Below are 27,640 nucleotides of genomic sequence, written 5' to 3' on the forward strand. Positions count from 1 at the left end.
TTATTATTTTGTTTTGTTTTTTTGAGACGGAGTCTCGCTCTTGTTGCCCAGGCTGGAGTGCAGTGGTGTGATCTCGGCTCACTGAAACCTCTGCCTCCCAGGTTCAAGCGATTCTCCTGCCTCAGCCTCTCAAGTAGCTGGGATTACAGGCTCACATCACCACGCCCAGCTGATTATTGTATTTTCAGCAGAGACAGAGTTTCACCATGTTGGCCAGGCTAGTCTCGAGCTCCCGATCTTCAGTGATCGGCCCACCTCGGCCTCCCAGAGTGCTGGGATTACAGGCACGAGCCACTGCACCTGGCCATGTTTATTTATTTTTTGAGACAGGGTCTCATTCTGTTATCCAGGCTGGAGTGGAGTGGCACGAGCACGGCAGTGAGCCGAACACAGCTCATCGCAGCCATGGACTCCTGGGCTCAAGTGATCCTCCTGCTTCTGCCTCCCAAGTAGCAGGAACTACGGGTGCATGCCACTACAAGCTAATTTTAAAAATTCTTTTAGAGAAAGGGTCTCGCTATATTGCCCAGGCTTGTTTCAAACTCCTGGACTCAAGCAATCCTTCTGCCTCAGCCTCCCAAAGCACTGGAATGACAGGCGTGAGCCACCATACCCAGGTGCAAGCTCTTTACATACATTTTCTCACGCTCCCACCATGATGCTGTGGAGTGGGTATGCTCATTATCATCCCCGTTTTCAGATGGGGAGGCTGAAGCTCAGAGAGGGTCAGTGGCTTGCCCAAGGCCACGGACTGAGTAAGTGGTGAAACTGAACCCAGTTCTAGAGGGCTCTAAGTGGAAGCCTGTAACCCGGCCTCCTACCCTTACTCTTTCCCTCCAGCTACCCACACCCTGATCCCCACGTCAGCATCACTGCTGAGTCTGGGACATAGAATCCATCTCTCCTCTTTGACTTACCCTGCCCCTGAGCCCCTCTCCCTACTCAGGTAACTCCTCGCAGCCAGTCCCCAGGGAGGCTGGTATAGTTATAGATTTTTGAGAAGGATGCAATTGTCTTCTCCAGCCTCAGGGCCTGCGCTGGGCTGGGCTCACTGGGAAGACAATTAAAACCGGTGTCCACAAATTAGGATTCTGCAGGAGAAGGAGAACGGGACTTGATTGAATGCAACATCTTCTTTCTTTCTGCTTTTAATTGGGGGTGCGATGTATTAATTAACCCCAGGCCTGGTTATCAGTGCATCAGCTGCAGGAAATGGCTCTGTGGCTCTGGCCAGAGTCACTGGGTTTGGCTTCTGGGAAAGGCAGGAGATGACCTGGGGGACCTGGCCTGCCCTTTGAGACTAGGGCCCTTACCTTAACCTCCCAGGCCCTGGTTCAGCATGAACCACTTAAAGCTTTGCCTTCAGGCCTAGGTTCAAACTCTATTTCCCCTACTCCCTAGCTGTGCGACCTGGGCAAACCACTTTGCTTCTCAGAGCCTCAGTTCCTTTATCTAGAAAAAGGGAAGAATGAGAGGGCTGATGAGAGGATTACACAAGACAACATGTGCCTCATGCCTGGCACATAGTAGGTGCTCAATAAACAGCACTCCTTTCTTTCACCTCCTAGTTCAAACACCCTATCATCTCCAGAAAGATGGCTAAAGATGCTTCCCTGTCGCCTCATGGGATTATGCATTGGGCGCATCTGTATTTTACTCACCCGTGGGCCCTGCAGCCCCTCACCCACCAGTCCTCTAGCTCTTCTCTGTGCTCATTTCCTCTGGTGCTCCTATGGTCCCTGGCAGCCAGTGGGACTCATGCAAGCCACAGGGGCTCATCCAGCACAGGCAGCCCTCAGCTCCCTCCATCTCTGAGCCCAGATTCCCCATCCCAAACCCTCTGGTCCAGCCCTGAATCTCCTGTCTCCCTCTGCACAGCCCTTCCTGCCCTTTCAACCTTCAAATCTCTGGTTGGGAGGCTACCTCCTCCAGGAAGCCTGCAGAGATTGGTCCTCAGCACACCCATCAGAATGAAAGCAGGACCCCCCTTGGGGACTGATGGCAGGGGCAGCTCTATTCAGGAAAACCAAGGCAGAGTTGAGGCTAGAGAGAGGCACAGTGAGAACCATTGTGGCCCCACTGACCCCTTGGTCACCCCTCAGCCTGGCCCCATTTCTCACTAGATCACACTGTGATGCTCCCTACTCAGAAACCTCCAGTGATGAATGGAGAAACAAAATCTAGTCCATCTGTGCAATGCAGTAGTATTCAGCCTTAAAAAGAAGGAAATTCTGACACACGCCGCAACATAGATGAACTTTGAGGACATTATGCTGAGTGAAACAGGCCAGTCACAGAAAGACAAATATGGTGTGATTGAAACTCACAGAGACAGAAAGCAGAATGGGGGTTGCCAGGGGCTGGCGGCAGGGGAGGGGAGTTGCTGCTATTGAACAGGCACAGAGTTTCTGTTTCGGACGATGAACAATTTCTGGACTGGATGGTGGCGATGGCTGCACAGCAGCCTGAATATTCGTGATGCGGTTGAACCATATACTTACAAATGGGGAAAATGGGAAACTTTATGTTATGTATATTTTACCAGAATTTTGTTAAAGCCTCTACTGGCTTCCCTGGGCTGACTGCAGCAGTGGATTCACAATAAAAATCTCCTAGAGTGGGAGGGTCGCTGGGGCCCAGGAGTCCAAGGCTGCAGTGAGCTATGATCATGCCACTGCACCCCAGCCAGGCGACAGAGCAAGACTCCGTCTCAAAATAAAAAAAAAAGAAAGAAAGAAAGAGAGAAAGAAAACAAAAATCCCCTAGACTTGTTCCAGAATATCCCTCCCCGCATCTTCAACTCCTTCAAACCTCGGCTCCAATGTCACCTCCTCAGTGAGGCCCTCCCTGCCCCCCCCAACCCTCTCTCGGTTCCCTTTTCCTTACCTCATATTTCTCCTTACCACTCATCACTCCTCTATTATATGTTTGCTCATTTTATTTCTATGTATAATCTGTACTCCAACTAGAATTGAAGATGGAGATTCTAGTTAAAGGCAGGAGATTCTAGTCTGTTCACTGCTATGTCCCGGCAGCCAGAGCAATGCCGCGCATAGTAGATGCTCAGGGAACACTCTGCTGTAGCAGCTCTGGTGGCGGGCAGGGGGAGGACCCCATTTTCCCTGCTCCAGGCTGCCTGGGGCCTTCAGGAAGCTCCTGTACTTGGGCCCCGTTGAGAAACTACCAGCCCCCAGGGTCAAGATCAGGCTCCCAGGCTCGGTATCCAAAGGCTGCAAGCTCTGGCTCTGCCCACGCCCCAACGGCAGCCCCTCTCGGCCACTTACATGTGTTCCCCTAAGGATGCAGCCTGCACACTGTCCCTGGAATCCTGACTCACAGGTAGTCCTCTGCCTGAAGGTGTCCTCCCTCCTCAGGCTAGGGTGGAAGCCCTGCTTGGTGCCCCCAGAGGTCTCTGAGGCTGCCTCTCCCTGCCCCGGAGTGTGTTATATGACAGATACTGAGGCGTCTGGGTCTCCTGCAAGCTGGGAGCTTTCCCAGGTCAGGCACCCTGCACTGCCCAGCCCAGATCAGGCACACAGAAGGTGGTTAGGTGTGTGCTAAACCCATGAGTGAATGAATGAATGAATGAATCAATCAATCAATCAAGTGAGAAACGAAGGTCGGACAAAAGCCCAGAGGACTGAAGTTCTAAGGAAAAAAACCAAGAAGCATAGAGATCATTCATTCATTCATCCTGTTCATTCATTCACTCAACATTTATTGGGTACCTGCTATGTGCCAGATTGGAATTTCTGGGGGGACTGTGCCCACAGGAGCAGGGATAGGGACAGACATGTGGACACTATGGACATGCACAACCAGGGAGGTCCTAAGTGGGGCTCAGCAGGCCGGCCCCCGCCCCACTACCCCTCCTCCTGGCCCTTGTGGCCACTGGCTGCCCAAGGCCAGCCTGGCCCACCTGGCCCAGCTGAGGGGCCACCTAGCCAGACTGACAGGCAGGCTGGAGGCTCCCCTGAGATGGCCCGTAAAGTCATCTTGTGAAACTCAACCAAGAAAGAAACAGGGCAATAAATAAAGGCTGACAGTGCCAGGAGGGGAGTGCTGCTTTGCCAGTGGCTCCCCAACCCTTGCTGGCTACGGGCCAGCCTAGCAACCCCATGGCACCACCTTTCTGATTGGAGCCCACAACGCAACAGGAAGGTGATGTGCCTGATCCCATATGATGCTCGCAGTGATCCTGCTGGGCAGGGATCATTGTCCCTTTATTACAGGCAGGGACGCTGAGGCTCAGAGACTGTGTAACACTGCAAGTCAGGAGCAGGAGCTGGGATTAGAACTCAGATCTTGGGACTCTAGAATTCAAACACTTCCCTGTTTCTGCTGGCCCCATTGTTGCAGTGATGAAGACAGAGTAAGGGACATCCACAGCCTCTGCAGCCACTGCCCACTTCCATACCAGGCCCTTTTCCAGCAGTGTGAGAAAACCAAAGCTCAGAGAACCTGGGGGCCACTGGAGCCAGTCCCCTGCCCCGGGGTTGAAGGAAGGAAGTCCTTCCTCTATGCCAGACACTGCACACAGGACCCCTTTCATCCTTTCACACTTGATGAGATGGTACTATTATCAGTACCATTTCACAGAGGCAGTGCCAAGGCTCAGAGAGGGAGAGTCGGTGCCTGAGATCACACAGCATCAAGGGACAAGTTAGATTTCAGCCTGACTTCAAGCTGGCTGCAAAATTTCCCCCACTGAAGCCTAAATCTTATCTAAGCCCCAACCTTTTCAGCTAGAAAAAGTGTGATTCTCTGGGACCATTTCCAGGAAGCCTGCTCTATGCCCAGCTCAGCTGGGTGGCCGGGCCACAAGGGTATGTGTGCTCCAGGTTCAGGAAGGCCTGTGGCCACCTTGCCTCCCCGCTGGGAAGCAGAGTAAGAGCTCTCCCGGGCTGGAGAGGGAGGATTTAATGAGGTCCCAGCCCAACCGCCTGTAAATCTCATCTGGCTTCTAAAATCAGGAGACATAAACCCCCCATAAGAGGAAAACCCAGATAAACAGGATGGAAAAGCCCTCCAGAAACAGAGAAGCCTGGCTGTGTCCAGGGCCCCATCCAGGGCCCTCTCCTCCCCAGGGAGGCACCCGAGGGTTCTCTTTGTTTCTTTCTGGGCAGCCCTTGGCCCCTGACAGGTGCCTGTGGCAGGAGGAATGGAGGTGTGAGTTGAAGGTTGTTTCACCTTGGAACAGGCAAGCAAACGCAGACGGGCTTTCTTCCTAAGAAGCCAAGAAGAAGGCATTTTGTAAGAAAGTTTAGGGAGCTGCAGCATGCCTCGGTGGGAGGTGTCTGCCTCGGCATGCAGTAGGAGCTTAAGTCCTCCCTCAAAAGGAATGGAAGAGATCAACTCTGATGGACCCCCTACCCTAAGCCAGGCCCTGTGCCAGCTTCCCAGGATGCCACAGATTAGGCCCCTGACCACAGGCAGCCTGCAGTCCCCAGGAGAGACACACATGCCAGAGACTGCTATAGGAACAATGGCTGGGATTGAACCTGGACCGCCATGTACGGTTGTTCAGAATGTGCACTGTTCATATGGCCATGAATCACAGTGCTGCCCAGGGTTATACAGGGCAAACTACATGTTGGAGCTATGGAAGGAGGTGCAGGTTCTAGAAGATCCTGGGGGAAAGATAAGCTCATGTCTGCCTGGAGAGTCAGGGAAGGTTACCAGTAGGAGGGGACATGCTTGAACCTGAAGGCTGACTGAAGTCTGCACAGTCAGGGGGGACTCAGAACAGGAAAGGGCATACCTGAGAGGGGTCTCCCAAGCCCAGCCTTTTAGCCGCCATCACCATTTTTACAGGGTCCCTGTACCACATGCACCATTATTTACTTAACATCTATTTTCAAAGCATCTTTCCCTTTTTACTTAAATAAATTCAGGTTAAAAGAAGACTTTTATTACCGCCATAAATGAAAAATCAGCATCACTTGCCATAAATAGAGGGTAACTGTAAAAATAAACGCTATGAAAACCAAACAGCATTTGTAAATTCTAGCCAAAGAAGCTTGCCTGCTGAAGGCTATGAGCCTCAATCTCCGTTTTTTCTCCTTAACAAGGGAGACTGGCGAGGGTTGGGTGTTAAAGTCGCAGCAGCACCAAGCAGAGACTTTCTTTTTCATCACAAGGGGCTTGGGACGCAGGTCCTGCTCAAGCGTGGACACCAGCGGGCACCCAGCACTGTCACCAGCCCTGGCTTCTGATGGCCATGGCCCAATCTCACAACCCATCACTACTTCCCACCTCCAAGCCTTGCTCCTGCTGGGCCACATACCTGGAGAGCTTCCCTGCCACTTCCCTATCCCAGTCCTGCTGATTCTTCCAGTGTGGCTCTCGGGACAGCATATTGCCGGCAGTGAGAATTAACACCCACTTAAGGAATGAAGAGACCTGAATGCATACTTGGAGAATGAATGAACAAAAAATAAATGGATGACTCCTTTATGGTCTGCGCCGCTCAAACCAGGAAAGCAACTTCCTGAGGCATTGACTTCACTCCAGAAACATGGGACAAGAACGTTATTTTTGTATTAAAACAAACATGAATATATTATGGGATAGAATATAGAAGTCATAAATTTTGAATGAAATAGGAGACATCAAAGAAATGTTGCCCCTGGTGGGAGCTGTTTACTCTCCTGCGTGGGCCACACACCGTCACGGGCCTCGTGTCCCATCCAGTCCACAGCCTCCTTCTTCTCTGCAACCCCAGGCTCCGCAGAGCTCAGACTGTGCTCTGCCCACAGGAAGGGCTGGTGTGGTGGCTAACAGGGGAAGGGGCCAGGGGGCGGTCGGGCACTAGGGCAAGGGGGAGCCCAGGATTTACAGTGAGGATGCGAGCCATGGTTCTCCCTGACGTGCTGGGTGGCATTGTGCAAGCTGCTTCACTACTTTCAGATCTGGTTTCCCACTGTCATTGATTACAGGCTTATTTTGAGGATTAAATGCACAAATGCAAGTGAAGAGCCTGTTTCAGTGTGTAGCACCCACAAGGTCCACAATAACCGCTGTTCCCTGGTAGACCCACTCCTTGCTGAGTCTTAGACACATATAAGCACATTCACCCAGGTGGGTCCTTGCCTGTCTCTGGCTGCTGGAGGAGGGGGCGCCCTGCCTAGTAAAAATTTAAATAGCTAACATTTTTTTTCCTTTTCTTTTCTTTTTTTGTGAGACAGAGTCTCACACCGTCACCCGGGTTGGAGTGCAGTGGTGTTATCTTGGCTCACTGCAACCTCTGCCTCCCAGGTTCAAGCAATTCCCCTTGCCTCAGCCTCCTAAGAAGCTGGGATTACAGGTGGCCACCACCACGCCCGGCTAATTTTTTTGTATTTTTTTTAGTAGAGACAAGGTTTAACTATGTTAGCCAGGCTGGTCTCGAACTCCTGACCTCGTGATCCGCCCGTCTCGGCCTCCCGAAGTGTTGGGATTACAGGTGTGAGCCACCGCGCCTGGCCAAAATTAACCACTTTAAAGTGGACAATTGAGTAGCATTTAGTGCATTCACAATGCGGTGCAACTAGTCCCAAAATGCTCTCTTCCCCCCAGAAGGAAACTCCTCACTCCCCACTCGCCCCTAACCCCTGGCAACCTCAAATCTGCATTCTCACATTTGCCTATTCTGGATATTTCATATAAACTGCATCATATAATATGTGGTCTTTTGTGACTGACTTCCTTCATTTAGCATAGGGTTTTTGAGGTTCATCTACCATTGTCGCACATATCAGTAATTCATTACTTTTTATAGAGGTGTTTCTTTAATACAATAAAATATCTTACCTAATCCCCAAAATAACCTGGGAAGTGGCCACTATCGTTGTCTTCTTACAGATGGGGAAACTGAGGCACAGAGAAGGTGGGGACTTGCCTAGGTTCCCTGCCAGGCCCCCCAACATAGCCGGGCAGGAAGTGCTGGAGCCGGCAAGCTAGAAGCAGGGCGCCTCCCAAGGCCACCAGCACATATTGAGGGAGACAGCAGTGGAATTACAAATCTAGGGAGATTTAAGGAGAACTAAAATATTCTGGCACTTGCAGGATTGTGAGAGTTGAGCAGGTTTCCCCAGTGGAATTCCCGCCTCCTCTTCCCATGTCTGGGCCACAAGGAGTGAGAGTGGGTGGGAGGGAGAGAGGCAAGCGTGGGAGTCCTCAGGGAGCCAGAGATAGGGCAGGGGCCGGGGCAGGGAGCCAAGAGCCAGGAGCAGACACAGAGGCGTCCCGACGTCTCTACCGATACCGTTTATTTTCATCCTCCCCAGTACATCCTGCAAAGCTAGTGGGGTGAGCCCATTGCACTGATGCATAACGAGGCTCAGAGAGACTGGAGTGGGGCAGGATTTCAGCCTCAGTGTCAGATTCCAAAGCGGAGGCGCATAGCCGTCCCCTGCTGCCAGGAGGGGCTGAAAGGGAGGAAGTGGGGGCAACAAAGGAGGCTGCATCAACCACAGGGATGGGGTTGCTCCGGAACCCCAGAAAGGAGCAGCCTCAGAGCCCCTGAGAAGAAAGAAGAGTGAGGACGGTGGGTGGCGCTGAGGGTGGAGGCAGGAGGGCCAGGGACATGAAGAACGGGGCAAAAGGGGAGGCAGAGACCAACGGACGGGTACAGATGGAGGCAGACACTCGGGACGTTCCAGAACAGAGGTTCTGAGGGTGCCCAGTGGGTAGGGTGGTGTGGCCCCACCCTGACCAGAACCTGGCCTGGCTCAAACCTGACCCCCGACCCAGGACGTAGTAGATGCCCCAGCCCCAGCCCCTGCCACCCCTGCCCAATCGTGTCTGAGAAATGCAAGGATGCAGCAGTAAATGTGTGGGCTCTGGAGTCAGGCTGCCCTGGATTTCAACCCAACTGCACCTTCTCAAGGTAGGTGAATCTAATCTCTGAGCTTCTAGCCCGGTTTCCTCATCTGTAAAATGGGTACTGTGGGCAGTGCTGCAGTGAGACCACGCAGGCACACAGTGGGCTCCCAGTCAGGATCAGGCTGCTCTCCTGTCCCCTCCCCACATAGTCTGGCTCTAGCTCCTCCTTCTTCAAGGATCCTGGCCCCTTGGACTTATCAAACCCTAGGGCTATTCTAGAACCAGAGAATTTCTGGCTGAAGGGGTTGGGCCCCACCCCAGGACCTTGGCACTTACTGTTCCCACGGCCTGGGAGGGAATTTCACAGGCCAAGAGCACAGAGCAAGAAAGCAGCAGCGCGGGTGGGGGCCCGGGGCTTCCCGCACTAGCTGGAGGGTGTCTAAGGGCCGCGGAGAGAGGAGCTGGTGGATCTGGGCCCTGTCCCAGGGGCCGTCAGCCGCTGTCTGCCGCCCCTCCCTCTCCTCCACTGCCTGCCGGGAGACCATTAGTGAAGCTTTGTTTTGAGCACTATTTCCACTACCCTGCGCTCTGGCCGCCGGGCCTCCATTAGGGACCCTTTCCCGGACCGATGACAGGCGGCAAACAGCTCCCCAGCGAGCAGGCCCTAATTGCCGCCGCCTTCAACGCCGGAAATGATTTTTTTAAAACCTCACAAAGCGAAACAGACAGCCCGCCGTCAGCTCTCCGCCTTCCCCACCTCGGGCCCCAGCCTGGGGGCTCTGAGGAAGGAGGGGTCAGTCAAGACCCCACCCCCATCCCAAGAGACACCCTTAAAATGCCGGGTTGGGGGAAAATAGGGTTGGGCTCTGCACCCTTGCTTTGAACTAGGTGTGGCACCCCAGCTCACCACGCCTCTCTAAGCCTCAGTTTTCCCCTCTGCAAGGTGGGCGTGTTGAATGGGAGCCCCATGTCTGCTGCGGGCCGTGCGATGCGGCTCTGACAGATTATGGGCTTCTGGCTTCTCTAAGGGGTCCGTGGAGCACCGGGGGAGCCAGGAGCCAGGGAGGCGGGAACACAGCATGAGGAGCAGAGGGAACAGCCAGGGAGAGAAAAGGTCTGGAGGAGGGAAGGAACTTGGTGTGTGCAAGGACTAGAAAGGAGGCCAGTGTACACACACACACACAACACACGCATCTCACACACACACGCATTACACACACACACAAAATACACACACACTACACACGCATTACACACAACACACACACAATACACACACACATACACATATACACACACATACACATATACACACCCACACACATGCACACACACGCACACATACACATACACATATGCACACACCCACTTCCCCACATATACAAACCCACATACACACACACACCCCCCCAAATACTCCCCCCACACACGTACACACACCCCCACCCCCACACACATATACACACACATACACAGATACACCCACGTACACACGCACACACACATATACACACATATACATACATACACACACGTACATATATACACACACTCCCCCCACACACATACACACACCCACATATACACCCACACAAACACCCAAACATCCCACACACACATGCACACATACACACGTACACATACACCCACACCCCACACACATACACACAGATGCACACACCCACACATCACACACAGACACCACACATACACAGATATACACACACATAGACATATACATGCACACCACACAATACACACATACACATACATACACATACATGCACACACACCATACACATACACACAGACATGCACACACACATGTGCACACACCCCCCAACAATTCCCTCTTTTTCTGAGCCCACGTTCCCACCCTCCCTGGATACCTGGCCAGCCCTAGCATCCCATGAACCACAAACTCAGCAAGGCTCACACCAAACTCAGCACCTTCCCGGGAGCAGCCTCTCCTGTCCGTGCACACCCTCTCCAGCCTCAAGTCCTGCTTCGGCTCCCCATCTCCACTCACCACAGCCAACCCACCCCAATGCCAACCTGGCTGTGCGCTCTCCCCACTCAGAAGGCTCCCGGGGCTGCCCCCTTCTCCAGGGGTACGACCAAACTCCAGAGCCGATTCTTGGAGGTTCCAGCTGCAGCCTGCTTTTCTAAATACATGCACACGGTTCTCCACATGAAGCTTCTACCAGACCCAGGCAGCCAGGCGCAGCTCCAGGCTGGCCTCTGGAGTCCCCTCTCAGCCCCAGCGGTCCCTGGATACAGACCCAGAAGGAGCCTGCCTCCCCCAGGAAGTCTTCTCTGACTGCACTAGGACACAGTGACCTCCCTCTAGAGACCTCCCTCACTTGGCCCACCTGCCTATGCACTGCTCCCTGGGCTCCTGTCTGTTTTACAGTCCCCCATTATCTCTTCCCGACCCCAACTCTCCGAGTATGCTCACCAAGGACTTAGGAAAAGTGAATGAAGTTTGTTCCCACCCAGCTCGCATGAGAGGGCTGCAGGGAGAGAGAAAGGACTCCAGGATCCAAGCCCAGCCCTGCCACAGACTTGTCCCATGTCCCAAAGCCAGCCCTGACTGCCGTCTGGGCCTCTCCCGTGAAATGAAGGTTGCTTCTGCTTGGGGCCATAGACAAGCTTTGGGGGCCTCAAAAAACCCTTTGAAGCTTGTGGATAAAACTCCGTGGCATTTTTTGAGGAAACGATCCACAGTTTCCATGAGCCTCTCAAGAGGAGTGTGACTTCCAAAAAAATTAGGAAACACCAGTGTAGACAAGCGTCGGTGTCCCCTCCAGCTTCGTCATTTGGTCACTCATTCATTCATTCAGCTGACATTTACTGAGTGCCTGCTCTGTGTGGGTGTCACCATGATATACGGAATATATGTATGTGTAATCCTGAGATGTCATCGAAGAGAGCGGTGTGCGTACTGGAGAGAAAGGAAGGAACGGGTGGGGGTGGTGAGAAAAGAGGGGATGATGGATCCAACAGACACAAAGGAACAAAGAGAGAGGAAAGAGATCGAAAGACAGAGATAGAGAGGAAAAGAGACAGAGAAAGATCAGAGAGACCCAGACAGAGGGAGAGAGAAAGAAAGACCCAGAGAGCAGTAGGGCAGGGAGAGAGAGAGAGCCAGAGGGTGAGGGGCCGCTGCAGAGCACTTCCCAGGCACAGGTGGACACTGCTGCCCGCACTCGCTGGTAGCTGGCTGGAGCAAGGCCCCCTCCCCCGGCTCTGACTCCTGCTCTAACCTTCCAGACGCTCCCATAGCCTCTGCGTCTCACCTTCAAGGGCACCAGTGTGCAGGTGGCAGGGAAGGCTGGTACTGAGGCAAACGGGCACAGGGCAGAGGGCACCAGCCCAGACCTGAGCTACCCCCAGCCTCCCTCTCAGCCTGCACTGTCCCTCCAACCACACAGTCACCCCCCAGACACAGCCCCCACCTACACAGTCAGAGAGAAACACCACTCCCTCCACTAGAAACTCCAGGCAGGAACACACAGGGTCCCACACATGCCCCCAGGGCCCCACCATTCCCACTAACAGTGCTGGACTCAGATGCAGGCGCCTAGACTTTTGGAGCCATGTGCTTGTAGCCAGAACAGGGCATTCTCAGCATTTTGGCAGCGCTGACCCCTGTGAGAATCCGAGCAAGCCAGGAGCGCTGCTCCGGAACAAAGCACCTGCCCACACACGCAGCTTGGCAGCCCGGAGCAGGACAGATGCGCAGGCTACGAACTCTGGCTCTGTCGTCCCATAAGCTGGGCTCAAGCCTGGCTTTGCTGTTCAGCATCTGTGTGTCCTCAGGCAAGTCGCACCACGCCCCTCAGTGTCCTCCTCTGTAAAATGGGAGTGCCAGCCTCCTAGCGTGGTGACGAGTAGATGAGAGGAGGCAGGGGAAGCGATGGAAACACAGAATGCTTGATGAATGCTGGTTGCTGTTTGGTCCACAGATGCCTGCAGGCCACTGAGAGTTAAGGTGCTGATGGAATCCTACCACTCCCACCAGCTCCATCCTCGCCTGCACACATACACACATGCACACACACACACACATACACACATGCACACACACACACATACACACATACACACATGCACACACACACACATACACATATGCACACACACACACATACACACATACACATACGCACATACATGCTGGCTGCAGGACAAAAGATGGGTTTCTAAGTATACAGATGGAAGAATTCTACAGGCTTGGAGCTCAGGTAAACTCACCATTGTTCAGTGGGGAAACTGAGGCCCAGAGAGGGGCAGGGACATGGCAAGTCACACAGCAAGGCAAACACAGGGTGTGGGAGAGGGGAGCATGGTAGACAAAAAACAGCATCCCCCAGCCCCTCTCCCCATCCTGGCACTTTAAGAGCTAAAGTGAAGTCACCGAGGAGCCACTGTCCCCACGTCACAACACAGGGGACAGAGAAGGCCCCATCCCTGCCATGACCCCTGGGTGGGGCCAGGGCATCCTCGGCATTGGGAGCTCCACCCACCTGGGCCCTTGTGCCAGCACCATCACTAAGTTGCTGTGTGACAGATCTTTATTAGCCGCCCACTGTGTTCTGGCTGCTCTGCCTACTTCAACAGTCTTTGCTCCTTTGGGAAATAAGGCAGAAATCTCCTCACTAATATCCCCAGCTAGTAACGGGTAGGGCTCAGCTTGCACACCTCCTGTGACAGGGAGCTCACTACTGGGTACCCTCACTGCCCCACAGGTGGGTGTCCTTCTCTGTGTTTCTGTGTTTAATATTATCCCAGCTTTTTTTTTCTTTTTCTTTTTTGAGACGGAGTCTCGCTTGGCTCACTGCAATCTCCGCTTCCCAGATTCAAGCAATTCTCTGCCTCAGCCTCCCAAGTAGCTGGGATTACAGGTGCCTGCCACTACGCCCGGCTAATTTTTGTATTTTTAGTAGAGACGGGGTTTCACCATCTTGGCCAGGCTGGTCTTGAACTCCTGACCTTGTGATCCACCCGCCTCAGCCTCCCAAAGTGCTGGGATTACAGGTGTGAGCCACCACGCCTGGCCCCAACTTCTTAAATGTTATCACAATACATATATATTCTTCTTCTTCTTCTTCTTTTTTTTTTTTTTTAGGAGACAGGGTCTCACTCTGTCACCCAGGCCAGAGGGCAGTGGTGCAATCACAGCTCACTGCAGCCTTGAACTGTTGGGCTCAAGTCATCTTCCCACCCTAGCCTCCCAGGTCGCTGGGACTACAGGCATAAACTACACCTGGCTAATTTTGTATTTTTTTGTTTTAGAGACAGGGTCTCACTATGTTGTCCAGGCTGGTCTCAATCTCCTGGGTTCCAGTGACCCTCCAGCCCCAGCCTCCTGAGTCACTGGGATTACTGGTGTGAGCCACTGCACCCAGCTCTATACTTATATATTCTTTATGGGTTCAGTTTTCTGTCTCCCCCACTAGACTGAGAACTGTAAGAGAGTAAGAACCTTAGCTGTCTTCTTCACTGATAAGTCCCCAGTGTCTAAAACAGCCTGGAACATGACAGGTGCCCAGTTGATATTTGTTGAATGAATAAAAGAATGAATGAATGACCAAGCTTCCCAAACATGGCAGCAGCCCCATTAGGCCAGTAGCTCCCAGTATGAAGAGTATGGAGCATGCAGTGTGACCGGGCAGCCCGTCGGATGCCCCCAGGTCCCCAAGTCATGTCCGCACCGTGGATCCCCACGCACTTGCCCACGCGCCGCCTGCTCTATTATGTCCTTAATGTTTTTCTATAAACTAACCCACCATTTTTTAATACCCCCGTTAGTCTCATCCTAAGCAATCATATCTGTGAAATCACAGTTTTGATGTGCTGGTTATATTTTTTCAGTACACATTAAAATAAATGCGTAACTATTAAAATGTAAGAGGTTTCTCTAGGTTCTGCCTAAAATCATCTCTCAGGTAGGACCCAATCTTGTTGCGGGCCCTGGGGGGTTTTGAAGAGGGTTGAAACTGAGGGTGGGGGGTGGAGCTGAGTCCCAGGGACTCCCTGATGGCTTCAAGGAAGGGAAGGGAGGCCTGGCTGTGAGAAGGGGACCTGGAGGAGCAGCAGCCCCTCTCTGCCTCCCCACCCCCACCTCACTTCTCCGGAGCAGTGGGAACCAGGCGGAGCCAGCTGGGTAGGCTCTGGACCCCGGGACCAGCAGGAAGGAGAGGAGCAGATTTCTTCCCCAGCTGGACCACTGCCGCTTTTTCTTTTTTTTTTTTTTTTTTTTTGAGACGGAGTCTCGCTCTGTCGCCCAGGCTGGAGTGCAGTGGCCAGATCTCAGCTCACTACAAGCTCCGCCTCCCGGGTTTACGCCATTCTCCTGCCTCAGCCTCCCGAGTAGCTGGGACTACAGGCGCCCGCCACCTCGCCCGGCTAGTTTTTTGTATTTTTTTTAGTAGAGACGAGGTTTCACCGTGTTAACCAGGATGGTCTCGATCTTCTGACCTCGTGATCCGCCTGTCTCGGCCTCCCAAAGTGCTGGGATTACAGGTTTGAGCCACCGCGCCCGGCCCACTGCCGCTTTTTCTGATGCAAGTGTCTCATCGAGGTTAGGGGAGGAGGGCGCGACCCTTGGACTCCCCCATCCTCATGACTGCAGCATCGCATATGCACCCCAAGGTCAGAGCCCGGGACCACCCACTGCAAGGTGCCACCAGCCTTGCCCACTCCAGGATGTCCTCTCTCTGCTCAGCAGGGATGAGGAAGGGGCTCCAATTTTGTGATTTTTCCCCCTTTAAACATAGATTCCTTATGAAATTAAAATCATTTGAATGTTTAAAAATATACTGACTTGGAATGAGCAAAGCTTTAAGAATTCAGACCTCATCCCCTGCTTTGTCCTCCTTGTCATCCATTCATTCATTCCCTGCCACCTTCCTGGGCCGGGCATTGTCCTGGGTCCCAGGACACAAGGAAATCTGACCCCAGTGTGCCCAGCGGGCCCCAAACTCCTTTCAGGACTGAGAGGGTCTTCCCACAACCCCATCAGCAGCTGGTTTGGTCCCCAAAGTCCAAGGTGATGGCCAAACACTCTCACGTGGGCACCCGTGCTGCTGTTCACACCATGCACTCTCCCCACGCTTTCGAAAATCGAGAGAAGTTGGAGGGTCGCTGGGACAGCATTCTGTTCCCACTGCTGCTCGCTCTCCTGGGTGTGGAATGCAGAGGCCACTGCACTCCTTCCACCCCGGAGCCAAGCCTCAAGGCCCAGCCCTGCTCTTCCCCACTGTGTGAAGTGGGCCTCTTCCTCCTCTTTCCTTGGCCTCCCAGCCCTGGAGCCAGATTCTTCAGTTCAAGTCCAGTCTCCGACATTTGGTAGGTGTGTGACCTTGGGTAAGCCACTTAACCTCCCCAAGTCTCATTTTCTTCATCTAAACAGTGGGCCTGAGACGGTGCTTCCTTTTGGAGTTTTTGTTAGAATTGAATGAGATGACACCATTTAAGGCCCTGGCATGGCACTCAACACACATTTGCTTCCATATGTTTATCTCTCCTGTTTTTATTTTTATTGATTTATTTTTGAGACAGGGTCTCACTTTGTCACCCAGGCTGGAGAGCAGTGGCGCAATCTCAGTTCACTGCAACCTCTGTCTCCTGGGCTCACATGATCCTCCCGCCTCAGTCTACTGAGAAGGTAGGACAACAGGTGTGTACCCATGCCTGGCTATTTTTTTTTTGTAGAGACAAGGCCTCACTATGTTGTCCAGGCTGGTCTCAAACTCCTAGGCTCAAGTCATCCACTCACCTCGGCCTCCCAAAGTGCTGGGATTACATGAGCCGCCGCACCCAGCCAATCTCTCCATTTGTACAGAGTTGGATGAGGTAATCCCAAAATCCAAGAGGTACCCTCCAGGGCAATTCTGGGCAAATTCCCCCTTGCCCCTGGGTCTCCGTCTTCTCATCTGTAAGAGGGAGGCTTGGGGACGATGATCCCAAAGGGCCTCGATGATTCATTCCAAAAGCTCCATCTCCTGCCCCCACAGCTGGTGGATCAGAAGGGACCACTTACATGACTCCCCTCACCCTGTCCACTTGTTTGCCACAGGAGACTTTGCCCACCACCCTTGCTGTCACCATGGCAAGGACCCGAATTCCCTGCGTCCTGCTGGCCGCCTGCGGCTCCTCTTGTTTGGGGAAAAGGCTGCGGGAGCCGCTGATGGGCAAGGTGTCAAAACCAATTGGTATGAAGGACTTGGGGAAAAGCGCTTGTGAGGGCCAATTCCCCACAGGAGGCCGGAAAACCCTCAGCCCAAGGCAGAGTGTTTACAGGCGTAATTGATAGAATAATCACCAACGCCTGAGACAAAGACGAACACATTTTTAACATCATAACCTTCGGAAGACAGGACTCAATTTTCTTCATCTTCCAGCCACCAAACTAGCCAGCTTATTGATGGTGAGATACCAACAGTTCAGTAAGGAACGCAAGAAAACCAGAGTCATTTTTCAGTGCACAGGCTGCTTGCCAAATGGCCCCGTGCCCCCTCCCTCCCCCAGCGCCCTGCTGGTCCCTCCTGGCAACAGAGAGAATCTCAGGACAGTGAATCACTCAATGGACAAAGCCCCCGGCCAAGCCAGGATCTTTGTCTGCACTGGGGTATATGAATAATTGAAGGTGCTTGCCTAGGGCTGTGTGTGTGTGTGTGTGTGTGTGTGTGTGTGTGTGTGTGTGTGGGTGTGTAGGGGTGTTTGTAGGGGTGTGTGTGTAGGGGCGTGTGTGTGTAGGGGTGTGTGTGGGGGGCAGAGTGGGGGCGGGAGGGGTGTTGTCTGCTGCAGTGTGAGGCTTCTTGGGGCTCCTCTCAGGGACCATCCACCTGCCCCCGTCTGGACCTCTCCCTCCCCTGTGAAACCAAACCAAGCCAGCCCCTAGCATCAGACATTTCCTGTCCCTACATCTCCCATCAGGTATGGGTAAATACTTAGGCAGTGGCTTCCAAACCCCAGGCTGCATGAGAATCCTCTGGGAAACTTATTACAATGCAGATTCCACCTGATGCGGTGGCTCACGCCTGTAATCCCAGCACTTTGGAAGGCCGAGGAGGGAGGATGGCTTGAGCCCAGGAGTTCAAGACCAGCCTAGGCAATATAGTGAGATCTCATCTCTACAAAAAATTTAGAAATTAGCTGAGGGTGGTAGCGCACACCTGTACTCCCAGCTACTCAGAGGCTGAGATGAAAGAATCGCTTGAACCCAGGAGGCAGAGGTTGCAGTAAGCTGAGATTGTGCCACTGTACTTGAGCCTGGTCAATAGAGCAAGACCTTGTCTCAAGAGAAATTTAAAAAATAATAATAAGATGCACATTCCAAGGTCCCATCAAATAAGCATTCTGGCAGTGGGTTTGGGGGGATCTGCATTGTAACAAATTCCCTGGGGGACTCTGCCATGTGAGGCTCGCTGGGTCCTCTGCAAGCTGTAGGGGTCTACGGAGATCTTCACAAAGACCCTGCCTTCTGGATCCCTCCCCTGGACAAGATCTGGAAAGATCCTGGGGTCCAGTCCAGCTGCCTGTTTCTAACCTACAGGTATCCTCAGATACCTGCCACCTTTTTGAGTGGCTGGTTCCTCTTGGTGGAACCCACTGCTTTACTGGTTCCCTGAGGAGCTAGAAGGGAGCAAGCTTGGGTTACGGCTACACGAAGGAAGATGCCATGGCCAAGCCTGCCTCAAGGCTGTCCTGGAGGAGGCAGTCCCAGAACCACCAAATGTACCTTCATCCTAAACACAGCTTTCCAGCTCTCTGTACAGACTCAGCACCTCTGGGTAAATCATTGGCCCTCTCCGAGCCTCGGTTTCCTCTTATCTCCAACACCAGCCTTGCATGAATGGTCAGCCTGAGGGAGTTAACACTGGCAAGGGCTTGGCAGCACAGGGCACACAGTAGGCATTTCGTCAATGTTTGCACCTTTTCCTCCCATCCCTGCTGTGCGCATGGGAATGAGTTAACATTTTTCTGATAAGAAAAAATCAAAATCGCTCCTGTTTATTGAGCACCTACTAGGTGCAGACACGGACCATCACCATCCCACCTGCCAGTGCCTGATGCCCCCTTGAGATACATGCTCCCCATTCGTTCCTCACACCTCGAAAAAGCCCTCTTCCAAGTGCATTGCGTGGAGTTGGGAGGGAGATGGGAAGCAAAACAGATGTCCCTTTTGACCCATCTGACCGTAGGCTCTCCCTGTGACAAGCTCCAGGGCAGGCAGGTGGAAAGCAGGAGCCCGGCGGCCAGGTTGGGCTCAGATGGAGCTGGAGGGGTGAGCAGCCACCAAGCACTTGGGGTCAACGTGCCCCTCCCCAGGAGTCCCTGCTTCCAGCCCCCACCCCCCACCCCCAGACATAGAGACACCTTCCCGACTGGGCCACATTTCCTGAATCAGCTGAGGACACACGGAGCCCAGGAATAATGAAACGATCAGGCTCCAATCTGCTAAACAGCAATTTCTGAGCTTTTTCAGCACACACAGCTTTTATCAAATTGGTATTCTCCTCCTGAACACAAATGGCTTATTAGACATGACCCACTTATTCGCCGCGTCTCACTATCATTAATAACAGTTTCTTTTTGTGATTAAGTGAGTGGTTCCAAACCCTTCCTGTGGTGGCGGGTGCTTGGCCCGGCAGAGGGGCAGCTGTGGGGGCTCCTTGGCGGTCACTACTTGGTGACTTTGAACCTAGCAATGTCGGGGGAAGGCAGCCTGGCCCCTGCAGAGCAGCCTGGCCTCCTTGTTTCTTTAGGGACACAGGGAGACCCAGAGGGGTGGCTCAGTTGCCCAGAGCCACACGAGGGGTTCAGGAGAGAAGCCAGTTTCCCCAGCAACTAGGGGTGCCTCCTTCTCATCTAGCCCCTGCCCTGGGCCTTAGCTTGACCCTCCAGGGTGCAGAGGGGAGATTACAGCTGGTTGGGCAGAGCTGTGCCCCCTCAGCTTACCTGGCACCAGGGGGCAGGTAAAGACTGTCACACAAAGGGCAGACAGACCCTGCTTCTCCATGGGGGGAGCCACTTTGGGGCCTCAGGAATGACAGAGTGGCACCCAAGTCCCTGGGGTCTGGTGCTCTAGGGACAGAACGACCATAAGCCTCAGAGTCCCATTCCTTGTACCCCTTGGGACTGCAAACTCAGGGAAGCCCTTCCATGAAAACCCCTCCTACTGAAAGTTCCAACTGTGCCAAGGAACTGAACAGAGCGAGGAGAGGAGGGGTGGAGAGGGAGGAATTCCGTTTCCCTAGAATGGGAGGGAATCTGACAAGGAGATGAATGTCCTGGAAAAAAAGCGCTGTCTTGGCCCGACAGACCCTGGGGCCTGTCCTGGCTCAGTCACTCTCTTACTGTGTGACCTTGGGCAACTTCCTTCATCTCTCTGAGCCTTGGTGTCCCTATCTGTAAGTTGAGGATCAAAAGAACCCTTTCCTTATTTACCACCGCTCTAGCCAGGTCAGTAGAAATCAGGTGAGGGGTACGAAGGGTACATAAATGATGCACACAGCGGTTACTACCAAACATGGTGAGGCAGAAGGGGGTGGGGAGTCATGGTTCCCCAAAAGCAGAGACCCTGAGGATGGCTTTGAAGCCCCCCTCTCCACTGGAGAAATCCCACTCATGTGTCACACCCCAGCAAAGCCTTCCCTGATTATCTACCCCCCCCCACACCCCTCACTCACTCCCATCAGAATAAATCATCCAATTATCTGGCCTTTGTGCAAACCTCCCCGCAGCCCTGGGCCCACAGTGCCCAGCACTGGGGCTGCAGCCTCCCCCACAGGGCTGGGAGTCTGTCTAGTGAAGGGCTGCATGAAAGAAAGGTCTCCTTTGGTTTCATATATGCTCAAGCTCCCATCCCAGAGCCAGGCTCACAGGAGCCAGGGGGAGCCCCCACAGCTGCCAGGCTCATACAGTCCAACTCTGCTGCCAACTTGGGCTCCTTTGGGGCTAGCAGGAGCTTCTGACAGTCAGCCAGCCAGTGCTGGGAATGCTTGTCTGCTCCCCGGCTCCCACAGCGGCTGGAGTTGTGACTTCCCACATTTCAGTCCTCTAGGGCCGAGGATGAGGATGGGGGGACCCTATGGAAGGATGGCAGCAGCTTCCTGCCCACCCCCAGAGGCAGACAAAAGCACCCGGCATTCCACGTCCACTCCCACTCCCACTCCCATGCCTCTGGCTGCAAGCAGCAACCTCAACTACTCCGGTGGCTCTGAGGGGCTTCCACCAGGTGCCACCCGCCCAACAGGGAGGCTGCGGCCTCAGGTGACAGTTCTCAAGAAACAGGGTCTTCTGCTCCCAAGGACCTTTCCAGTGGTATAAGGGGAGGGTGCGGAGAGGGAGAGGACAAGGGCCTCTGTGCAGTTAAACCCACGAAGAGTAAAGGCAGATGAGCGGGGAGGAGTGGGTGAGCAAATTGTGTTCGTGTGTGTATGTGTGTGTCTGTGTGGGTGCGCGCGCGCACCAGTGTGTCTGCAGGTGGGCAGGCAAGAGTTGTGGCGAAGCGTGTGCGCCAGCTGGCAGAGTGAGTCCACCGGCGCAGTGCCCGATGTGCGTGCGTAGTGGGCATAAGTGTAAGGGCTTGCAGTGAGGAGGGGGACCTGAGGTGTGTGGAGATGTGCAGGGTAGGAGTTGTGAGTGTGAGAAAGCAGCGACTGTGGGTCTGAGTGTGTCCGCGGCTGTGCATATCGGTGTGGCCATAGAGGTGTGCGTATCCGCGCGAGTGTGGGGGGAGGAGGTTCGGGGGTGCGCCCCGGGTGCCCCCTCCTCCACAGGGTCGGGGTGCCAGGGCGGGTCCACTGCGCCGGCAGGGGGCGCCCCGGGATTCCCGCCACGACTGCCGCCAGTTCGAGCCCCGGGGCGGCCAAGTTGGAGTGGCGCGGCCCGGGGTGGGGTTTGGTAGGGACGTCCGCGGTGGCGGCGACCGAACTCACCGTGGCCGGAGACGTGGTTGTCCCAGGGCGCGTGGCCGGCGGGCCGCGTGGCGCCGCCGAGTTGCAGGAAAAGTGCCAGGTAGTGGAGGGCGCCCAGCGCTACGGCGAGCGGGGCCCCCATGGTGCGCGCTCGGGCCGGGGGCGCCGCCGCCTCACATCGGGGCCCCGGAGACCGCAGACCCCGCACCCGCCGTCCCCTGACCTGCGCGGCCTGGCTGCCCGGCTCCGGCAGCTGCCCCTCGCCCGCTGTCCCCGGCCCGGCCGGGCTCCCAGCCCTCGCCTGGCTCCGGCCCAGCCCCGGCTGCGGGGAGCGAGCGCACGCCCAGCCGTCCGCCTCCGACTGCGGGACTCTTCCCTTCCGCGGAAGGCCACGCCGCGCTGCCGCGGCACCCTCCTCCCTCCTCCCTCCTCCCTCCTCCCGCCTCCCTCCTCCGCTCCCTCCTCCCGTCCCTCCTCCCGCCCGGAGCAGGCGGCGGAGGGATCTACCGCTTGATTTATCATCAAAGTTTTGCCCAGGCTGGGATTTTTAAAGCGGTACCTGCAACTTTCCCCCGCCCGAGTGCGGGGGCGGGGCCGGGATGGGGCGGAGAGAGCCACCCCAGCGACTGGGTTCCCGCAGTTCCAGCAAAGCACGACCCAACGGGCTTCAGCCACAGAAATACCGTCCAGCAGGGAGAGGGAGAAAAGCCAAGGCACCCGCTGCCAGGCCAGCGCGCTCAGAGGCTCCTAACTTTACCGGCAGGGCGGGGCCTGGGTCAGGGACCAGTGGGGCTGGGGGTGAGGGCGAGGTAGGGTGGGAGCCTGGGCTGAGACACAGGGAACCTGGTGATAGCTCTGCCGCCGACCTCGGCTCGCTGTGTGATCGCGTCCAGGTGTCTACCCCTCTCTGAACCTCGAAGTCTTCATCTGAGAAATGGGGGTAATAGCTGTCTGCGGGGGTCCTGGTGAGGATTTGCGAAATCGTGCATGCAAAGCGCCTAGCATAATGCCGCTCACGTGGCAGGAGCTCAGTGGTTATTACTGTCGGTGTTCCCCTCTCTGGGACTCAGTTTTCCAGTCTTTGTAATGGGAGAGAGGCAGGCCAGTTGTTGCGGCTCCTGGCTCTTGAAGATACTGGACCTTATGTGGTGGATGGGATCGCCCCCTTCTGGACTGTAGGCTCCTTCCCTAGACCAATGAGCCTCGATGGTGTGTGTGTGCGTGTGTGCGCGCGCTTGTGCGCGCGCGTGTGCGTGGGTGTATGTGTGTGTCAGTGTGGCAGGGGAGGGGGATAGGGCACCATTCCCAAGAGCAGGAATCCAACAAGGTCCTCCAATTCCTTCCCAAACCGTGTTACTGGGGCTGATGGGACAGACCCTCGGTACAGACAGGAGGGCGGACCTGTGGTCCCATTTAAAAGATAAGAAAGCACCTGAAATCAGGTAATTAGCTTCTCTGAGGTCCCACGGCGAGCCGGGCGGGGCCCCTGACTCCCGAGCGGGGTCCCTCCTGCTCTCATCCCTTGCCCTTCCCCAGGCCTCCCTGCTCACACAGCCTGGTCCTCCCAGTTTCAGCACCATGGAGGAGGACAGCGCCGGTCCCCAGGTCCCATCCTTTGGGCACCGTGGACAGCGTTTCAACTGACCTTTTGATGCTGGGGTTCACACCGTGAACAGACCCTCAGACTTTCTCCCCCGTTCCCGCCGAACAGGGTCAACCCCTCCGACAGCCCACCACCCACTCCAGAACACAGGTGAACCCCGCGTCCAGCCCTGTGGACAGCGCCCAAGTTTGAGAATGAGGTTAGAGCCCAAGGAACATAGCCCCTCGCCGTCTTCCCTCTGTCTCAGCACACCCCTTCCGGTATTATGGGGAGTAGCACACCGGAAGGGGCCCGTGGTAGCCGGCAACAGTCCAGCTTCTTCCAAACTAAGGACACCTCCTCCACGATGTCCCGCACTTACAAGCACTGTGTTCCAGCCCCATCCACAGCCCCGCACTCCGTTCAGCACCGAGTACAGGTCCCAGGTGTCGACCCCCGCACCTTCTGGACCACATGCCCTGGAGGAAGGGGCCGTGTTTGCCTGTTTCTGTCACTTCTGACTTTCTTCCCACATAGTGATGGTGTTTAGGTTATCCTGGGCTGGCCAGGCGTCTTGGACTCTATGCACGTGTTTTCTCATTCATTAACTCCCTTGAATCTCGCTCCCAGTGAAACGGACTACTGCTTTCGTCATAAAGATGTGGAAACTGAAAATCCTCCAGATCACATAGCAGCCACCATGTTAGCCAGACTAAAACCCAGGACTCCTTCGACCCCAGCCTGAGGCCTTGCCAGGAGACTGTGGTGACAGAACTGGGACTCAAACCCGTGCTTTCTCCTCTTAAACCACAGATTGGAGGGAGCAGTCACAGGCAAGGGGACAGGGAGGGAGAGGAGATTAAAAGAGGAGTAAGGGAGAGTTTGCTCAGGGCTGCAGAGGAAGGGGGTCTGGCGGGATGGCAGCACATTGCTGCTGCTGTGCCCCTAGCCCACTGGCTGACCTTCAGAAATCTTTTCTCTTTGAAGCCTGGAGCAAGGTCAAGGTTCCTTCAAGGACAGACATCCAAGGATTGTACGCCTTTGAAAATGCTCATGATGGGCTGGGTGTGGTGGCTCATGCCTGTAATCTCAGCACTTTGAGAGGCTGAGGTGGGCAAATCATGAGGTCAGGAGTTCAAGACCAGACTGACCAACATGGTGAAACCCCATCTCTACTAAAAATACAAAAATTAACCGGGCGTGGTGGTGGGCACCTGTAATCCCAGCTCTTTACTCAGGAGGCTGAGGCAGGAGAATCACTTGAACCCAGCAGGCAGAGGTTTCAGTGAACCAGGATCACACCATTGCACTCCAGCCTGGGTGACAGAGCGAGACTTTGTCTAAAAAAAAAAAAAAAGAAGAAAATGCTCATGATGTAATGGTTCTGCTCAAAACCCTCTGACAGCCTGTTTATGTGAGAAATCCTGACTTCTCTAGTTTGCATTCAGGATCCCAGCCTCACCTCCTGCACATATCCTGTGCTATCTTGGGCATGCCTTGGCCTCATTACATCCTTACCCTTCCCAGTACTTCCCCTGTGCTTGTATGCCTTCCCCTCTATCTAGCTGAGTCCCCAGTTGGGCACGGTCCAGTCTGAGTCCCCATGGGAAGGAATGCCTGCTGCCTTCTTCCAGTCCCCAAACCTCTGCTGGCTCATCACTGTATGCCCAGCATGGCCCTAAGAACTTTCATTATTCCACTTAATCCTCAGAACCACCAGGCCGTGTAGGGTAGGATGGTATGGTTAGAAGTGTGGGCTCTTAGAGCCATATTCTGTGTTTTGAATCCTGCCATTTGGTAGCTATGTAATCTTAGACAAGCTGCTTAGCCTCCCTGTGCCTCAATTTTCTCATCTGTAAAATAAGGGTAATAATACATCCTTCACAACAGGGTGGTGGGGATTAAATGAGTTGCTACATGGAAAGCACTTAGAACAATGCCAAGCACATACCGAATACATGATGCATGTTGACTAGTGTTCTTGTTATCTACAGATAAAGACATAGGTTCAGAAAGGTTAGGTGTTTTGCCCAAAGTGACACAGCAAGGCCATGATGTGTTTGTTTCCAGAGCCAATCAAACATTTCATATGTTTGATTCCAACCTACCCTCTTGGCACCTTAAGAAACTAAGACCCAGAGAAAGTAATTCACTGTCTCAGAGTCACACAGCCACTCATGACAGAACTGGATCCAGGTCCTCTGTCTCCCAGCTCAGGGACCTCCCACTATACTGTACTGCCCCACTTGTATTTCCTGCAGCACCTAAACTGTACTTTACAGTTTACAAATCACATTCACACCCATGATCTCCTATAATTCATGCAACAACCCCTGAGGTCGCTATTATTCCCTTCCTTCCTTTATGGATGGAGAAATGAAGCTCAGAAAGCTGCACAAAGTTACACAGTAAGGTAGGGTAGAGGCTGGATGTGAAAGGACACATCCTAGCCCCTCCTCCTCCCCTGTGGAATTGTGCCTCTTGTCTGCCTCCCAATGCAAGTGTAATCTCTGGGCACTGTGGAGAGCCTAGTGGAGGCAGAAGGTAAGCAAAGACTAGCCCAGGAAACGGTCTCTAGGAATTCACTGGGGTGGGTGGCGCCTGTCACTCATTTCATTCTGGGAATGCTGCAGGAGATGGAAAGCCTCCCATCCCTGGAGGCAACTAAACAAGCCTCTAGTGGTCATGTGTGTGGATGCCATGAGGCAAATATCACCGCTATTTCCATGACACAAATGAGGCTCAGAGGTGAGCATCATGTCAAGTATTTCAATTGGGAAAGATGATATTTTTAAACTTCCCTCTAAGCATGGGATCTTGCACTGCCCCTTACCGCTGAGCCAAGCTCCCTGGAGAGTCTCCACACCCTCCCCTGGACTCAGAGAGGCCACCCTCCCTCCCCTCCTTGAGAAGTGTCACTTGAGCACTGTGGCTCTGTCAGTGGTAACAGCCGTAAGATTTGTCCTTTTAATCCAGAATCAATAAGAAATTTCATTTAAAAATAAATTAAACCAGGCATTGGAAATCATTCACCACGTGGGCTGGGGCCCTATATAGCACCATCTAAATGGCTTCCTTTCGCTCATCTATCAATGCCAAGAGAGGGAAATACCTAGGCTGCCTGATTCATGGAGAAACTACTTAAATGTATCAGCCCCTAACAATGAGCAATGTAAGCCTAGAGTTGCACCTTTTAACACACCAATAACATGTGGAGCGAGGCTTCATGAGAGCTTATCAGAGCCCCTATGGTCACTGGCTTTGAGAGAACCCATTTATAAGGGGGAACAATGGCTTTAGTATGTAGCCGCCTAATTTCCAGAATGCATTACTGAGCTCCGAGGAGCAATGGAATTCTATTAAAGTCTTATCTGCCGCGGGAGGGTATGAAACCGGTGGGGAAATCCAGGCTTGGCATAGACATGCCCAGAAAGCAGCAGGGCTGACCCTAGGAGGTGGGTGAACAAGCCCAGAGGGAGAGGGGGGAGTAGGAGGGGCCCCAGATGTGTGAAAATATGTGTGTTAATAAGAGCTCCGGTTTCCAGCGATTACGTTTACATCAGCGAATAAAACTTGGCAATAAAACATCGGAGCTGCGTCTCAGACAGCATTTCCTTTTACAGCCCGGTGTATTTCACTCATTATAACAGGAGGCAGGGAGCGCGAGGTGTCCCCATTTCTCCCCCTTTAATTAAATTTTCTAAATTACTGCCCAAGATTTGGATAAAGCGAAAGACTTACGGCTCCACTAATCGCCATCGAGGCTCCCGCCCCACCACTGTGGTGGCCCTGACTGTACCAGTTTCCAACATTATTAAAGTGAAATACTGTGGGCATTGCCTGCCTGGGCTCTGGTTTTTAAAAAGAGATGCAGCGTCAGGAGGAAAGTGGCCCACGGTCAGGAAAGAGGCCTGGGTTTCAGGACGGGCTTTGCCATCACCTCCTTGTGTGACCTCAGGCAAGTTATTTCTCTTATCTGAGACTCACGACTTCTCCGTTTCCTCAGATGTTCGTCTTGAGGCTCTTAGAATTGATCTGGAGCTGGGGCAGTCCTTGGATCCACACTGGGATGACTGGGGAGCTTTAAAAACATATGGATGCCCAGGGCACACCCCAGAGATTCTGACATAATTGGTCTCAGGTGAGATCTGGGTATCAGGGTTTAAAGAAAAAATCCCCAGGTGATCGCAGTACACAGCTAGGATTGAACACCATTGGCCTAGACACAGAGTTATGAGATATTAGTGGACCTGAGAATCTCTGGGGAGGCTGGCTGTGCCCAGGCCCCACCCTTGGGGGTTCTCTTTCAGACTGGCTTTTCGGG

At 53.8% G+C, this 27,640-nt stretch overlaps 1 protein-coding gene across 1 annotated transcript in view; it reads right to left on the reverse strand.

Moving 5' to 3' along the window:
- LOC105496317 (V-set and transmembrane domain containing 2 like) overlaps positions 1-22,100 on the reverse strand; it is a 42,828-nt gene extending 20,728 nt beyond the window's left edge. Inside the window, exon 1 of the mRNA XM_011766651.2 lies at positions 21,756-22,100. Within this exon, the coding sequence (XP_011764953.1) occupies positions 21,756-21,876 (121 nt within the window). The 5' untranslated portion in view covers positions 21,877-22,100. The remainder of the gene's footprint in view (positions 1-21,755) is intronic.
- Between the last annotated feature and the right edge of the window lie 5,540 nt (positions 22,101-27,640).

This window comes from Macaca nemestrina, chromosome 15, assembly GCF_043159975.1.
Source record: "Macaca nemestrina isolate mMacNem1 chromosome 15, mMacNem.hap1, whole genome shotgun sequence".
NCBI lineage: Eukaryota > Metazoa > Chordata > Mammalia > Primates > Cercopithecidae > Macaca > Macaca nemestrina.